Source organism: Cyprinus carpio, chromosome B19 (assembly GCF_018340385.1).
Source record: "Cyprinus carpio isolate SPL01 chromosome B19, ASM1834038v1, whole genome shotgun sequence".
Taxonomy (NCBI): domain Eukaryota; kingdom Metazoa; phylum Chordata; class Actinopteri; order Cypriniformes; family Cyprinidae; genus Cyprinus; species Cyprinus carpio.
Window position 1 is genome coordinate 30,533,934 of NC_056615.1, and position 17,406 is coordinate 30,551,339.

Sequence of the window (17,406 nt, forward strand, 5' to 3'; positions counted from 1 at the left end):
TTGCTCAAGGGCACCTAAGTCATGGTATTGAAGGTGGAGAGAGAACTGTACATGCACTCCCCCCACCCACAATTCCTGCCGGCCCGAGACTCGAACTCACAACCCTTCGATTGGGAGTCCGACTCTCTAACCATTAGGCCACGACTTGGATATATATATAATATTTTTATGTATTTATTTATTTTTTTTATTTTTTTTCAGTTTAAATTTTTCTGCATTTTTGTTTACATTTTTCTGGATTCCATTTTAATGATTAGATTAAAATATTAATATTTTTAGTAATAAAAAAAGGTATCTGATTGAAATCATGCAACTTGTGCAATTTTAAAACAATTTATTAAATGTCTAACAGAAATACATTTTTGGGGCCCTAATTTTTCCAAATTGTTGTGCTTTTCTGGATTTTTCTTTTTTCTGGATTCCATTTCAATGGTTTAGTAATTTTAATGAATGAATGAATAAGGCATTTATGTAGTGCTTTATTGTGTATTGTCAGTAATCAAAAATCATGTTTAATCAGTTGAGCCTTAACAGTTTAATAATCAAAAAAATGCACATTAATAAGGCCTTGTTTATTTTTCAGTAAATCTATGATATTAATCTGATGAAATTTTTCTGGATTCATTTTTGGTTAAATTAAATTGTAGTCATCATAAGCCGTGTCTAATTAATTGATATCATGAAACCTACACAATTTATTATGTGATTAAATATAATTTTATCAAAAACAGTGTCTTCAAATGAAGTCTTAAAACATTATGAATTAAATTAATCAAATGTAATCAAACGAACATTTAACAATTGCTTTTATTTGGTAAACAAAGTGATGCACAACAGAGGTTTACTGTAAAAATTAAAACATGGAAGAAAAGTTGTGATTTTTCCTAAAAAGAGAAAAGGTTTGTCACTTTATTATTAGTACACTTTAGAGTTGTACATTTTACTGTACAATAGTCTTTGACTTAACTGCTTCATAAGAGTGACTGGTTCATGGTTCAGAATAGATGTAATGGTGTGTGTGTGTGTGTGTGTTAACAGAAAGACTTGCTGTCTGTTTATTATCTTTGTGTTATTTCACATAATGGACTTGTATCTCATCACATTCACGTCCGTCAGCAGACTCGTTACTCAGCTAAAAGCATGTCTCCTGAAGATTATTGTCCATCATTCTTCCCTGTGTTCCTGCACAGACGCTGTCTCCACACACACGACCCATACTGCATCTGGCTGCGGACGGGACGCTGTGCAGACGTGGCTCCAGGGTTCAAGTAAGAGTCACATCACTTCCTGCAACATCACATGGAGCCTCTATGAGCCCAAACTAAACTTCCTGTCTGTGTTCTTATGGTGTGTGTGTGTGCGTGTGTGTGTGCAAACAGGGCGGGGTTTGAGCAGGACATCGACGGTGAGCAGTCACCTTCATCTGACACATGCACAGGTCAGTGAGTGATGCTTCACTTCTGAGCGAGATGCTGTCATAACACATTATTTTAATCTCAGATACAGTGATCCTGGAGTTTAAGAGAGAATTTTGGCACTGATGTTTGCTTAAAGTTTCTCATTTAACATAAGAGGAAGTGATGTCATGCTGCTTTTATCAGTGACTTGATGTAGCAGACCTGTTGAAAACGACTGTAACACTAATGAAGCAGCACTGATCTCTTCTATATCTGTGTCTGTTCAGATGTGACGTCAGCAGCAGGAAGTGATGTGAACTCCGCTGTGGATTCAGCCTCTGGTCAGTGTCTCACACATTAGGATCTGATCAAGGTTTTCTTTTTTTTCTTTTTTTTTTCAATGGAACAGTTTTGGACAAATATTTTAAAAATCAAGAAAAAATTTTTATTTATAATTTTTTTTTTGAGCATCTGAGTTGCTCCATCAGCTTTTATGGCTCATATAGTGTGATATAGTGAGAATATGGAGGAAAACAACAGCTCAGAACATGAATTTGCTGCAGATGCTGATATTTCTGTGATGAGATTCTGCTGCTTGTGATGTAAATCAGTGAGATCTTTCTAACAGTAGAGCAGATCTTGACATTTTTTAGTATCTTAATTTTGGTGACTAATATTTTTACATTCAGATTGCTAAAATATTTGCATTGCAATTACTGTGTGGAGCACAAAACTCTCACTGGATCATTACAATTAATGGCTTAATAAATGTTTGGAAATGTAAACTGATATTTCCTACTGACACAGTACAGCAAAAGATAGAAATAACTGACTTGAAACCATCTTTAGCTGCTGATAGTACTAGTGTTCTGATCATTTTTGCCAGCAGTGTGTGTATGAAGGAGAGTAGAGAATGAAGTCAGTGTGTGTGTGTGTGTGTGTGTAGGTGTGAAGCAGCTTCCTGACGCAGCGGCTCTCAGCGGAGGCTTTCACGTCACTCTTCTGGCCGCGTGTGTGCTGGTGGCGTTCGTGTTGGGTGCCGTCGTGTCCGGTTTGCTGGTGTCCTGTTACTGCGGTCAGAGATCCCACCAATCACAGGAGCCCGAGGCCTCGCTCTCGCTCACCAGCCTCGCCACACTCAACCGCCTCATAGACACCAGACCAGACAAGAACGACCTCACTTCCTCTCAGACCTACAGCTCCGAGCCCATTAAACCACACGCGACTGAGGACGAGGAGTTCGTCTCGGACCTGCCCACCCCGGATCCCACCCCAGAGCTGCCCATCAAGAACTTAAAGGCTCTGAACAGCCAATGGGAGAGAAGCCACACCTTCAACTCCAATCAGACGCTTCCCAGCAGACACAACGATGATGCATTTAAATGCACGCATATGACTCCGTCCTTATTAGCAGGGGACTCTGGGTCATCGCACACGCCAACATCACATCACAGCTGCCTAAAACAGACGCCAGAAACCTCAACGCCTCCGCAGATTCCCCTACAAACACTTCCTGAGCGCCAGCTCCTTATAAAAATAGACAACGGAGTCTCGACGGCTCGGCAGCACAGCTTTCACTCGGGAAACATCTACGAGCTCCACAGGCCGCTGATCGCGGGCGGCTCGTGTCTGACGCGGCAGCACAGCTACAGTGAGCCTCCGCCGCTCCAGCGGGCCGCCATCATCAGACGCACAGCCTCGCTCAAACCACAGATCCCCCCCAAACCCACCAACATACCCCCAAAACAGCCCTCGCACGCCAAACACAGCTACTGACCTCTGACCCCACCAACACAGACAGCGCAGGTTTGGAGTTGAATACTAGTGTACTGATCACTGCACAGTGTATACTGTATATAGCAAACACTTTACACTATTATGTTGCATGCTTAATTCAGGATGTGGTGTCTGGTTGACTGTAAAATAAAAAGGTTATTTTGCATTTCTAATGCGATTTTGTTTCCCTTGACAAAAATCAGAAAAAAAAAATTCTATTGGCTTCTGGATTATTTCAGAAAATAAGATCTTGTGATCAACAAACTGTTCAGCATAGTGATAACTGCCCCGTATTCGTGAAACGTGATGTCATTTTGTTTCAAGTTTAATTCAGCATTTGACGTCTAAGTATCTTTTAGAAAACAAACACATGCTATTTTACAGTTTTAACACTTTTTTGTTGTTCCCTTGACAAATATGATTTCCCACTGCCTTTTAGATTAGACTTCTTGGAAATTCAACAAAAGTTTTGTCTTTAAAACAATCTTAAGAAACATTTTTAATTAATGTTTTAGGAATACTAATAAAAAAAAAAGGCATATTTATTAGTGCTGCCAAATGATTAAACGCATCCAAAATAAAAGTTTTTGTTTACATAATATATGTGTGTGTACTGTGTATATATGTTATGCATATATAAACACACAAATGCATGTACACGTTTAAGAAAAATTTTACATTTATATATTAAATATATTTATTTAGTATAAATATATTATTTTAATTTTTTTATTTTTATTATGTTTTGTGTGTGTGTGTTTATTTATGTATGATTAATTAAATGTACAGACACATTATGTAAACAAAAACTTTTATTTTGAATGTGATTATTAATCGTTTGATACCACTAATATTTATTTTTGCACATTCGTTAATCGAAATTAAATTTTCCATTGGCTTTTTGGATGAACATCTCAGGGATTTAAGAAAAGTTTGAGGATATCATAACTTTTAAGTTATTTACAAAGATTTCTTTAAGAACTCTTTTCAGTTCAAATTCTTACGGTTTATTTTTAAAAAAATCTGAAGGGAAAAAACAAAAATCTTCAAACGTTTTGTTTTTAACGCAGTTCTAGTTTCTTCATCAGAATCTTGACACATAGGATTTTTCTTAAAACGAGCTCCATGACCAGCACACCTTAGCATGCTAATTACTGCACAGTATTTACTGTATATAGCAAACATGAGCTCATTATATTTAATTATTCAGCATGTGGCATCCAATTCATTTTAAAATAAAACCGATATTTTGCATAAATGCAATTTTGGTTCCATTAAAGAATTCTCGACAAATAGGACTTTTCCAAAAGTTGTCAGTTATCCTAATTTTAAGGACTTGTGATGATTTTAAATAACTTTTTTTTAAGAAATACCAACTAATTTCTTGAAAGTTGAATCCAGTGCACAGCATTGTGGGATACAGTATTCCATACGAGTAGTTCACAGATACAGATCATTCTGTACACATACTGCAGGAGCAGAATTAATAGTATGCTAGTATCTCTTCTGAACATGAGTCAGAAAACTAATGCACTAGAGTGTGTGTGTGTGTGTGTGTGTGTGTGTTTTCACTGAGGAGGACGTGACACGAGCCGGACTGAACTCTCATCTCCGGATCTCCTTCACCAGTGAATCAGTCACGTCTCCACAGCGTCGCATCAGACTGACATTATTAACACAGAGGTGTAACTGCATTCATGAGATCTACTGTGTTTGCATTGATATGTGCCTTACATGAGAGAGACCTGAGGTCAGAGGTCACGGCCATCGAGGTCGTCTCAGTGCAGGACCTTCTGGAGAGCATCGCTTCATGAACAGTTTCACAGACAGGTTTCACGGAGTTGTGAATGTCATGTGACCGCTCTATCTATGTTAGAAATTTCTGCAGGAAACAGAAAAATGTCTCTGTAATGCTCTCGAGAGCCTGGTGAAGTATTTACTTTAATTATATATTCACAGTTTGCATTTTGCTTGCAAAGAACACGTTTCATCAGAAAATATTTTCTGAAGTAATTATTTTGGGGCCTGCAGCAAATATGAGCAACAGGAAGTGATGTCATGTTTATTTTAATGAGCTATACATCATGATGAATAATACATGCTGTGCTCTCACACAGCGGGATTGTTTATGAAAACAACCTGAATGAGACTCCATGTTTGATGTTTTTAGACAATTTATTATAAAGCAAGAGAAAAAGTATCTATCTTGCAGTTCTTAATTGCTAGAAACAAAATTGCAAGATATGCTTTTTTCCTGACATCTCAGAGTTTTTTTTTTTTTTTTTTTTAATAGGAGCAAAAAATTAAAAAAGGTAATTGAGACATTTTATCTCCTTTTTTGTTGTTTGTATCTCACAATTCAGTATTTAATCCTGTCACAGATTAAAAATAAAAAGATAATTGCATTTTTTTTTCTATCTTACAGTTGTTTTTCTCACAAATTGCAAATAGATTTTCAGGTCACAATGTTTTTTTTTTCCAGATTAAAAAAAAAACTAAAAAAACAATTATAATTTTTTTTCTCATAATTCTGACTTTTGCTCTCCCAATTGCAAATTGCAAGGAAAAGTTTGAATTATATATAAATATACACTTATAACTGTGAAAAAAATCTGAACTGTGAGAAAAATCTAATTTCCTTTTTCTTTTCTTGTGTGTGTCAGAAACAAACTTTCATACATTTAAATCCTCTGCTCATCAAACAAACTCTTTACTGCCTTAAATCACAGGTCAGAGGTCAGAAAAAGACCTGCAGTCCTGCGTTTGTTTGTGTGTGTGTGAATGGAACCGTGACAAACCCCTCCTCCTCTGACAGTAGCTCCACCCACCTGGCCAGCGGAGGCTGTGATTGGTGCAGCCTGAGCGTTTGTATCAGTTTGTGAGGAGACTGAATGAGTGAGTTTCTCAGGAGATGGTTATTCTGTGTAATCTGAAGGAAGTCACTGATCATTAATAATAAACTGTCTCAGTTAAAGCTCTTGTGCACTCATTATATGAGGCTAATGTAGATGTGTGTTTTCCACTAGAGCAGATGATCTCTCCAGGTCTGACGGCTGAATAAACATGACCTGCAGTCATTAGTGAGTAGCTGACTTTATTCTCTCTCGTAACAGCAACAGTAAACACGTGCAGTCATTTCTACACTTTAATTATCGTGTTAATATCTCCCACACACCTCTCAGTCTTCAACATCTTTAATGATGCATTCTCAGCCTGAATATAAACAGCTTCTCTGCTTAATCGATCCTTGACTTTCACTGCATTCAGAGTTCATTTATAAGCATTCGCTTTGTGTTTGGGCAGAAAACTGAAGTTTTTAGGCACGGGACCCAGCAGCATCTCACTGCGGAGGAAACAGGAGGAAATACGACGTTAGTGTGTGTGTGTCTGTATAAATAAATTAAATATGTATTATTCATTCATTAATTAAAAACTGATTTAAAAAGCCTTTTATTTCTGAAGCAACATTATTAGAAACACACACAGTTAAACTCTTTATGAGTGAACTTTGGCCAGTAAATACTACTTCTAATTTATTTCAGTCTATAATCTATGGAAGCAGGTTTCCGGCACTGAATAGAAAATAAAAAAGATAACTGCGACTCTTTAAATCTCACAACTGCGAGTTTATTTCTCAGTATTGCGTCATATAAACTGCTAATTCTGACTTTTTTTCCCATTAGAAACTCGCAATTCTGAGAACATATCAGTCATTTTTTTTTTCTCCTTAGAACTGGACTTTATATCTCGCAGATCTGAGTTTAGATATCAAGTCAGATATTGCAAGATACTCGCAGATGCGAGAAAAAAACTCAGAATTGTGAGATGAAAAAGTTGCAAGTTTTTTTTTTTTTTTTTTGAACAGAAACAGGCTTCCATAATAAATTTATAAGCAAAAGCATAATATGTAACCAAAAATATATTAAATTCAATATATGTAACTCAATTTAGCAACTGTGCAACAGAAGACAGGCCTCAGCTTCTGATTGCTCGGCTTGCTCAGCAGATCCTGCGTGTGGATCTCTCAAACGCACACTTCAGTGTTCTGCTTCTGGACAGAGAGAGAGAGAGTAAACTGACCTGATGTGGATCCAGTCGTCCACGTGCTGACTGGCCATCAGAGACTCCATGTAATCTCGGCCCATGTAGAACGGAGGACGCTCGTTGATCTTCTGCGGGATGCGCTCCAACAGACCCACCGGAATATACCTGAACACACAGACACAAATAATGAAGCCGAATTAGTGCGAATGGATAGAGCTTCTTAATGCACAGGAATATACCTGAACACACAGACACAAATAATGAAGCGGAATTAGTGCGATTAACTAACAATGACATACAGAGCTTCTTACTTATTAATCATTGTTAACATTAGTTCATAAAAATACTACTATTCAGTGTGAGTTCATGTTAGCTCGGGTCCATTAAATAATAACTGGAACAACATTTGGTTTCAGTGTATAAGTAAATGTTAACATTAAGATTAATATATGCTTTAAAAGTATTTTTTTTCATTGTTAGATCACATTAAGTAATGTAAATAAAAAAAAATCTAGTTTAATTCATTAGCTTACGCTCATGTTTCAAACTCTTCACGACTTTCAATTCCCACAAAAAATATGCAGAAACATGGAAAAGATTTGAGAGCTACAAATACAAAATACAAATCATACAAATACATTTCTTCATTTAACTATGGAATCATATATCTGTCATGGAATTAAAAAGGTTTGAAAATTCGGACTTTTTCCCTTGCAGTTCTGAGAGAAAGAAATTATATAACTGAAACAGACCTTTTTAAACTCAAAATTGTTTGAGAGATGTAAGATGTGAGTTGAAGGATTTTTAAGGATTGTTGTACAGACTAGATATTTGTGGGATTGTGTGATTTACAAAAAAAGTCAGAATTATGAGAGAAATTGCGTGAAAAGTAAGAACTGCGAGAAAGAAATTCAGAATTTGTGAGATACAAACTCAAAATAGTCCGAAAATGCCAGAATTGTGAAAAATTAAATTAGAACTGAGATATAAACTCAAAATTGTGAGAAAAAAAGAATTCTGTGAAAAGTCAGAATTGCAAGAAATTGCGTGAAAGTCAGAATTTTGAGAAAGACATTTAAAATTATGATTTTTTATAATTATTATTTGATGATAAAAATTATGTACGATTTAAAAATTTTGGGTATTAATTGAAGATTTTGAGAATTGTGATGTTGCGGTTACTCTGTATGCCTTTCAAGGAAATCACTTCAATATTTATCGGAAGCTTTTACGCAAAACCAGTTATAAAACAAGTCTTTATCACAGAAAAAGAGCTGTCTGGATGTTGATCAAAAGAAGAAAGTCACACAGGGTTGGAATGATCAGCTCATCACCTGCACAGGAAGGAGAGCCACTCCAACAGGAAGCTGCGTGTCTTCTCGACGCCCTGCGTGTCGGAGCCCCAGTGCTCGAGGCCGTAGTTGGTGAAGTCTCGCAGGATGTCCAGACGCTCTCCGGAGGAAATGTCCCAGTGTCTGTTCTCCTTGATCTCAGTGAAGAGCCACGGCTTGATCAGCGCACCCCTGCAAACAGGAAGTAGTTCATTCAGAGCCGCCACACATGATGATGAGGATGATGATGATGATGATGATGGTGATGCTGGTGCCGGACTGACCTGGCCACCATGATCCCAGACACTCCGGTCTCTCTGGCCTTCATGGCGTCTTCATACGTCAGGATATCTCCGTTACCTGCAGGACACACGGCAGCTCAGTCAAGCGTCTGCAGTGGAATACCTGCATCTTCTGCTGCGTCAGTCTGTTTACCGAACAGCGGTACGGGAGCCGCCAGTTTGGAGCAGGTGTCGATGTACTCCCAGTCAGCAGACTTCGTGTAACGCTGTTCGCGTGATCTGCCGTGCAGCTGCGGAGAAACAAACCGATACGATGAAGGAGAGCAAGTGAGGACAGAGCGTTTCTGCAAGGCTTAAAAAGTCTAAAATCAGAGCAGAAAGTCTTCAATTCATAAAGTCGTGGCATTAAACACTGCAAAACATGAGTAGCTTCCTCAGTATTTTTGTCCTGTTTTCCACAATAATGAGAACAAATATCTTAGTTGTGAGATATTAACTCACAAGTGTGAGGGAAGAAAAGCCAGAACTGTGAGATATACAGTCAGAATTACAAAATACTGCGACATATGAAGTTATAATTGAGAGAAAAAGTAGTGCAAGAAAAAACTGGAAACTGTGACATTTAAAGTTAGAATCGTGAGAAAAAAAACCTGGGAATTGCAACATATTAAGTTAAAATTGAGAGAAAAGTCCGACTTGCCAGATAAAAAATGAGAATTATGACATATAAAGTCAATTGTGAGAAAGTTCGAATTGGAAGATAAAAAAAAATGGCATTGCGAGATATTAAGTCAATTGTGCGAAAAAAAAATGGGAATTTCATGGCAAACTCAGAATTGCGAGAAAAATATGGGAATTTTGTGACAAACTCAGAATTGCGAGAAAAAAATGGGAATTTTGTGACAAACTCAGAATTGCGAGAAAAAAATGGGAATTTTGTGACAAACTCAGAATTGCGAGAAAAATATGGGAATTTTTGTGACAAACTCAGAATTGCGAGAAAAAAATGGGAATTTTGTGACAAACTCAGAATTGCAAGAAAAAAATGGGAATTTTGTGACAAACTCAGAATTGCGAGAAAAATATGGGAATTTTGTGACAAACTCAGAATTGCAAGAAAAAAAAATTTTGTGACAAACTCAGAATTTGGGAATTTTGTGACAAACTCAGAATTGCAAGAAAAAAATGGGAATTTTGTGACAAACTCAGAATTGCGAGAAAAAAAATGGGAATTTTGTGACAAACTCAGAATTGCAATAAAAAAAATGGGAATTTTGTGACAAACTCAGAGTTGGGAGAAAAAAATGGGAATTTTGTGACAAACTCAGAGTTGTGAGAAAAAATGGGAATTTTGTGACAAACTCAGACTTGCGAAATATAAAGTCAGAATTGCGATAAAAATATGGGAATTTTGTGACAAACTCAGAATTGCGAGAAAAAAATGGGAATTTTGTGACAAACTCAGAATTGCGAGATATAAAGTCAGAATTGTGAGGAAAAAAAGACTTTTGTCCTTTTGTTTGTCAAGTAAACGTATCTTGATTTAAAAATCTAGACACTTGCACTGGAAAACAAGACAAAAGTACTGAGTAAGAAAATTCCCATCAAATCTTCTTAAAGACCAAGTAAACGTATCTTCATAAACCCTGCAGAACCCCAGTGTCATGTGTGCACTAGCTGACTCAAGTCTTTCTGAGGCTGGTCGTACCGTGACGAGCGACACGCCCCACTTCTTCATCTCTGGGATCAGCTTGTGTGCGATGTTGCAGTTCTGCTGGACTCCGGTGCGGATCTTAACCGTCAGAGGAACATCCAGCACCTGCGGATACGACACGGCGGCTGCGTGAGCGACACTTCACACCGACACACACTTCAACACTCACAGAGTCACTTACAGAGTTCATGCCCCTCACGATCTGTTCAAACTTGCTGGTTCGTGTCATGAGGCCACATCCGCCGCCCTGGAGACACAGAAATACATTAATCACCACTTAAAAACTAATCAATCGATCACTGCTTAAAACCTCTACTGTAGCTTGTCTGAGACTAAAACTATATAACATACCAGAACACTTTTATTAGTGTCTGTCATTTAATGTCTGTTTCAGTCACACTGGACACTAGAGGACACTAGAGGGCACTAGAGGACACTAGAGGACACTAGAGGGCACTAGAGGACACTAGAGGACACTAGAGGGCACTAGAGGACACTAGAGGACACTAGAGGGCACTAGAGGACACTAGAGGGCACTAGAGGACACTAGAGGACACTAGAGGGCACCAGAGGGCACTAGAGGACACCCAGAGGACACTAGAGGACACTAGAGGACACCTGAGGACACCAGAGGACACTAGAGGACACTAGAGGGCACTAGAGGACACTAGAGGACACTAGAGGGCACTAGAGGACACTAGAGGACACTAGAGGGCACTAGAGGGCACTAGAGGACACTAGATGGCACTAGAGGGCACTAGAGGGCACTAGAGGACATTAGAGGGCACTAGAGGGCACTAGAGGACACTAGAGGGCACTAGAGGACACTAGAGGGCACTAGAGGGCACTAGAGGTAGAGGACACTAGAGGACACTAGAGGGCACTAGAGGACACTAGAGGACACTAGAGGGCGCCCATGCACCACAGATGCAATAGAATTCATGACCTTCCAGGAAATCCCATATATGGATAAAGACACCCAGCTCTGGCTGTAACAGAATAAAAGTAAGACAGATGACCTTCTTGTAAACGAGGTCGATGGGGCAGCCGGAGTTTATGTCCACAAAATCCACATCGATGTTCTGATTGAGCAGTTCTGCACACCGGGTCATAGTGTCTGGAAAACAGCCTTCCAACTGAAACAGCCACATTAATACTCACTTAATATGATAATATAATACAATAATGACATAATATGACTTTATGTAGTGCATGCATGTTTAATTCATTATTATTATTCCACAGGAACATAAGGTTAATTAATAGTGATAAGGTATTAAAGAAACTATAAAAGAGAATAGAATATAAAATCTGCTGTTCATAACTGAGCTCAGCGGTTGAGTCTTTAGCGTGTAGCGGCTCGTACCTGAACACCGAACAGATCTTCCGAGGCGTGTCTCTTGAGCAGAGCCCATTCAGACGCCTGACCCTGCAGCAGATTGGTGACCATGGCCATCTCCCCACACGTGATGTCTGCTCCGAAGCGCTTGCACACGCGCCGGAACGGCAGATTCCCACACTGCAGCACACACACCGGATCAGCCGCGCAAACACACTTCTAACTGACCGAGTAACAGTGAGAGCTTACCGTAGTGAGAGGAGCCAGATAGAGCTTGTCCCTGAAGTCCACCTGAGAGAAAACAATCAAACACAAAAGAGGCTTCAGAAGCATTTCAGAATGAAACACTGGTGATGCACAGTAACTGAGGAGCATGGGATGCTAATCAAGAATGCATAATAAATTAATGATTAACTGATTTGCACTGCAGGATGCAACAATGCATAGAGGAGTAATCAAATAAATTTCTGATATCACATTGCATTTAGGAGTAATACATAAATAAACTGAAATGATGATATCACTTCCAGTGGATCTGTGTGATGCATTGATGAGCAAAAGATCAAATTTGATTTGCATCGTGAGATCATGCACAGAGAAGTACTGAAACAAAACAACACAATAAAACACATTTGTGATGTCACATCCGGTTGATTTTCATTGTGAGATGCAAAACAATAATGCATTAAAACATAAAAAATACATTTGTGATGTCACACATCAGCAGTGCGTTAAGTACTAAAAAATAAGTAATTAAATAAAACAGTAGAAGTAGTTAGTGGTGTGTTTCTGCAGACACACTTGTTTCTTTTCACTCGGGCGCAGCTTGATGATGTCAGCGTCTGTAATCGGCCCCAGCGTCTTCACTGGAGGATCCGCTCCATCCTGAAATACAGATCAAAACAATATCTGATCATAACATTTCTGAATCTTGTGTCTGTATGTGTGATGATGGACTAAACCCTTAAAGAAACTCAGCTTGAGAGGTGCTTGATCTGATCTAGTCGTCTAATAAATCAGGTGTTGTAGATTATGAATGTTGGCTGTGAGACAAACACAGTCAAACTGAAATATATTCAGACATTTCTAACATTATATCAGTTTATTGGCTATAGTTTAGAAATCAGTAATAAAATATAAGAACAAATTCATCTTGTTAAAGTCACTTTAGATATGTGTCCCTGCAGCACAGAAGCAGTCATCAGTAGCACAGGTATATTTGTAGAAATTCAATTGTATGGGTCACAATTATACATTTCTCTTTTATGCCAAAAATCATTAGGATATTAAGTAAAGATCATGTTCCATGAAGATATTTTGAATCGTAAATATATCAAAACTTAATTTTTGATTAGTAATATGCATTGCTAAGAGCTTCATTTGAACAACTTTAAAGATGATTTTCTCAATATTTAGATTTTTAGCTCCTCAGATCCAGATGTTCAGATGTGGTCGTCTCCTAACAGACACAGTCAGTGGAGAGCGTGTGTGTGTCAGTCGGTGTGAGTGTGCTGACGCTGTACCTCTGTGTGTGGTCTGTCAGGATCCTGCTTCACGGCGTGACTCTGGTCTGTGCTCTTCTCCCCGCGGCTGACGGTCTTCAGGTACGCCTCGGCTCCGGGGAACCTCTGCTGCTTCTTCCGCAGGCGTCTCTGCAGATCTTTGTCCAGGTGGTTAGAGACGGTGTCTGTGGAGCGTCTGCACAGCTCCTCGTTCCTCAGGTTCTTCAGCTCGGGGCTCGTGTGAGCTCTAGAGAACCTGCAGGTGACTCCGTACTGACACCAGCCGAAGCTGCTGAACCGGTAACACTGATCGCCCAGATCCGCAGCTTTACTGCACATGTACTCGCTCACGTCGTGGAGGAAGCGGCACTTCTCTCCGTACACACACTTAGTGTCCCGCTCCTGGATCACACACACACACACACACACACACACACACACACACACACACAGTGGAAGACATCATCATGAGAACTGGGCTTTTATTCCAGCAATCAGCTAACGAACAAAGACCAGCACTAAAACAACAGAAGGACAAATACATGGAGAATAGAGGAGAAAACACTTTATAACAAGGTCGAGTTAGTTAAGGTTTGCTGATGCAGTAACACATTTTAACACACACATGTATGAGGGTCAGAGACGTTGAGATGTAATCTACAAAAGTGATTTTATGTTCATCGAAAGCACATTGAATGTAAGTAAAGTGTCTACTTTTAAGGTTTCAAATAAGTTTTTCGAGAATAAAATGTTAAAATTTGGTTGAAATAATGTTTTATTGTTATTCAGTGTAACACTATTAATGTAAAAATTCAAACAACATGCTTATTCTGACGTGTGCATATTAAAATATATAAAAGAATAAGGGAGCATATTAAATTTGATTGTGTTTTAAATTAGTAAAATCTAGGAGAGTGGCTAATTTTAAAAATGTAAATTATAACTAATTAGTATTTGGGGTGAAAGTAATTAGTCTTTTAATATGTCATAAATTGATTTTTGTTGTAAATGTTCCTGACAAGATTGTTACACTGAATGACATTTTAGTGTCTCTTCTGTAAATCAGGGGGAAATTATGATGTTTTTATTTGATCAGGAAAACAAAAACAAAATTGCAATTAAATATATATTTTTTTTTTTTTTTTTTTTGGAAAAACAACAACAATTTAAAGCTGTATTACACTACATTACACTACTGTTTTTATGCTTAAACTCTTTTCGTCTTTGACCCACAAACATTATAAAAAATATTTACAAATGAATATTTTTTATTTAAATTTTTAATTAAATTAATACATCAATAATACATCTAAAAATACAGAACCATGAGCCAAAAAATTTACTTAACAGAAAATATGTTATAAATATTATATAATGCATAAATATATTAATATATAAATATTTTTCCAAATATATTGTGTAAAATAAACTGAGTAAAATATATATTATATATATATATATATATATATATATAATATATATTATATATATATATATATAATATATATATTAATAAACAACCTTAACAATAAATAAATGTAACTTAAAATAAACTAAATAATTTTTCAAAGAATATTTAGGTATATGAGTAAATAAAAACAGATGGAAAAAAATAACAATAAATGAAACATAATAGAAATTAAATATTTTCCAAAAAAATAAACGGACGTGTACTGCAGAACTAAATGAATAAATAGAAATATGATGAAAGTAAAAATTACTATGAAACAAATAAATGTAACTTATTAGATATTAAATATTTTTAATATTTAGACATTTACTGTGTAAATAAATTAAATGAATAAAATATATATTAAAATAAATATATGTTTGTACAGTGCTATGAGTAAAAAAACAAATACACCTTGTTTTAAATATAACAAATTTCTCTAGTAATATTTCGACCTACTGTAAGCCAGTATAAGTGCGTACAGTATATGGAGGCGTGAGTCAGACGCACCTGGACGATGGAGGGACACAGGCGTCTCTCTTCATAGCTCTGAGGCTTGATGTGAGGTCTGGATTTATTCTGTCCTCTCATCTTCTTCTTCTTCTGCTCTGCGTCTCTGTCCAGCTTGACTCTCTTCTGCTCTGGTTCTCCCGAGGGCTCCTCCGGGTCTCCGTCTGCTTCATCTCTGCTCGCACGCGGCCGAGCCGACGCTAGAAACTCATGGAACTTCTCTTTAGTGGTGAGGAACCTGGTGAGACGCAGACACACGTCAGCCACGACGCTCAGAGAATATCACCATCATCACAATACTAATACATAAACGTACTGCTCTTTAATAGCGGCAGCGCCTCTCTCCGGCTCCATCCTCAAACCTGTGCTGCTCAAAATACTGCCTGAGACTGGGTTCACCTGCGCAGCCAAAGAGAAGATTATGTTCTGTGTGACATCATGCCATAATAACACAATATCCACATATCAACAACTCTTCAGTTCACACGCACTGCACATGTGATGAAGCGGCTGATATCAGAGGAACACAGGGCAATAAAGAGAAAAACTGTGTGAAAAAATATTTACAATTAATAAAATATGATTGAAATAAAAATAGATAAAAATCTATTAAAATATTTAAAATAAATAAAAAATATTTTTCAACTATTATAATTTTAATAAAATAAATTAATCAATGAAAACTTGATTTGAATAAATAAAAATAGATTAACAGTTATTAATAGAAATATAAAACTAATAAATAAATGAATGCATTTATTTATAAATAAATAAAAAAGATTAACAGTTAGAAATATAAAACTAGTAAATAAACAAATTAATGTATTTATTAATAAATAGATAAAAATAGATTAACAGTTATAAATAGAAATATAAAACGAATAAATAAATTAATGCATTTATTTATAAATAGAACAAATAACAGGAAAAAAGAAATTAAAGAAGAATAAAATAAAATATAAAAAACGAATAAATAGAAGGTCGGAGAAGGAAACAATTAAATGCATTTTTTTATAAATAAAAAAGATTAACAGTTATAAATAGAAATATAAAACGAATAAATAAAAATTAATGCATTTATTTATAAATAAAACATAGAAAACGTTATAGATTAACGAATTATAAATAGAAAATTTATAAAACAGTAGAAAGAGAATAAATAAACAAATTAATGCATTTATTTATAAATAAATAAAAATAGATTAACAGTTATAAATAGAAATATAAAACGAATAAATAAACAAATTAATGCATTTATTTATAAATAAATAAAAATAGATTAACAGTTATAAATAGATTAACATATAAAACGCAAATAAATAAACAAAATAATGCATTTATTATTAGTAAATCAAAATACATTATGGAATAGATATCAAAACAAATTCAATGCCTTTCTTTATAATAAAAACAGATAATGCAATAACTCGGAAACATAAAAATGTCAAAATGCAATGTATAAGAAAATGTAAATGTAACTTAATAAAAAACTAAATATTTCCACATTAATATTATTAATAATATTAATATTCAGACGAACACTGAGAAAAGTAATGTTATGATTAAACAGGGTCTTTATGTTAGGGGTTCCTCACACGAGGATCATATTTCAGCACCTAATGTGTGATTATACATTATGTACAGTTTCACTGTAGGCCCAGAGGAGAGAGTTAATATTACAAAATAACGTGATTTAAAAACTCGCCAGTGTGTAACATCATAACTGGCCTTCAGAGGATGACGTGCGAAGATCTGACCGATTAAACGAGTTTACCCAGCGATCACACAGCAGCTCCTCGATCAGTTCTGGATTAAAAACTCGCCAGTGTGTAACATAACCGGCGATCACCCCTCCCTCCCCTTCACACTGTCCACACCCCCCCCGTAGCTCCCCATGTTTATTATCGATCATCTCTCACCTGTCACTGGAGCTCCTCTCCGCACGCAGATTTGCGGCTTCGGGTTGGATAGTGTTTTAGGGCATGAGACAGTTGATAGCGTGTATGAGGTTGAAACACCTCCAATAGTGATCGGAGAACCGAACCGTTTCGAATCAACTGAATCAAAAGCTTCTCAAAGCGATTCACTGCTTCGAACCTCC

General features: G+C 36.7%; 2 protein-coding genes across 5 annotated transcripts in view; one reads left to right on the forward strand and one right to left on the reverse strand.

Moving 5' to 3' along the window:
* LOC109045202 (solute carrier family 39 member 4) overlaps positions 1–3,372 on the forward strand; it is a 668,471-nt gene extending 665,099 nt beyond the window's left edge. For all 3 annotated transcript variants that reach the window (XM_042745881.1, XM_042745880.1, XM_042745882.1), the window contains exons 15-18: positions 1,191–1,268; positions 1,380–1,438; positions 1,685–1,738; positions 2,344–3,372. In XM_042745881.1, coding sequence (XP_042601815.1) covers positions 1,191–1,268; positions 1,380–1,438; positions 1,685–1,738; positions 2,344–3,173 — 1,021 coding nt within the window. In that variant the 3' untranslated portion in view covers positions 3,174–3,372. The remainder of the gene's footprint in view (positions 1–1,190; positions 1,269–1,379; positions 1,439–1,684; positions 1,739–2,343) is intronic.
* A 2,875-nt stretch (positions 3,373–6,247) lies between these two features.
* dus3l (dihydrouridine synthase 3-like (S. cerevisiae)) lies at positions 6,248–17,266 on the reverse strand. 2 transcript variants are annotated; one of them, XM_042744923.1, is made up of 15 exons: positions 17,225–17,266; positions 15,622–15,704; positions 15,306–15,543; positions 13,367–13,747; positions 12,645–12,728; positions 12,093–12,134; positions 11,871–12,023; positions 11,524–11,640; positions 10,686–10,751; positions 10,499–10,609; positions 8,984–9,080; positions 8,833–8,908; positions 8,552–8,740; positions 7,254–7,382; positions 6,248–6,516 (listed from the first exon to the last, which is right to left on the reverse strand). In XM_042744923.1, the coding sequence occupies exons 2-15, from the start codon at positions 15,657–15,659 to the stop codon at positions 6,444–6,446; spliced, it is 1,794 nt and encodes a 597-aa protein (XP_042600857.1). In that variant the 5' UTR covers positions 15,660–15,704; positions 17,225–17,266; the 3' UTR covers positions 6,248–6,443. The 2 variants fall into 2 exon arrangements, with proteins under 2 accessions (XP_042600857.1, XP_042600856.1); XM_042744922.1 differs by lacking the exon at positions 17,225–17,266 and adding an exon at positions 17,034–17,053.
* Positions 17,267–17,406: the final 140 nt, after the last annotated feature.

What these genes read in the sequence shown, in the direction of transcription:
- dus3l (XM_042744923.1), bottom strand. Translation starts at nt 15,659, where the DNA reads ATGGAGCCGGAGAGAGGCGCTGCCGCTATTAAAGAGCA. An exon ending in TCGTGAGGGGCATGAACTCT is followed by an intron (nt 10,610 to 10,685) that starts GTAAGTGACTCT and finishes TCGTATCCGCAG; the next exon opens with GTGCTGGATGTTCCTCTGAC. An exon ending in GGGGCGTGTCGCTCGTCACG is followed by an intron (nt 9,081 to 10,498) that starts GTACGACCAGCC and finishes GTTTCTCCGCAG; the next exon opens with CTGCACGGCAGATCACGCGA.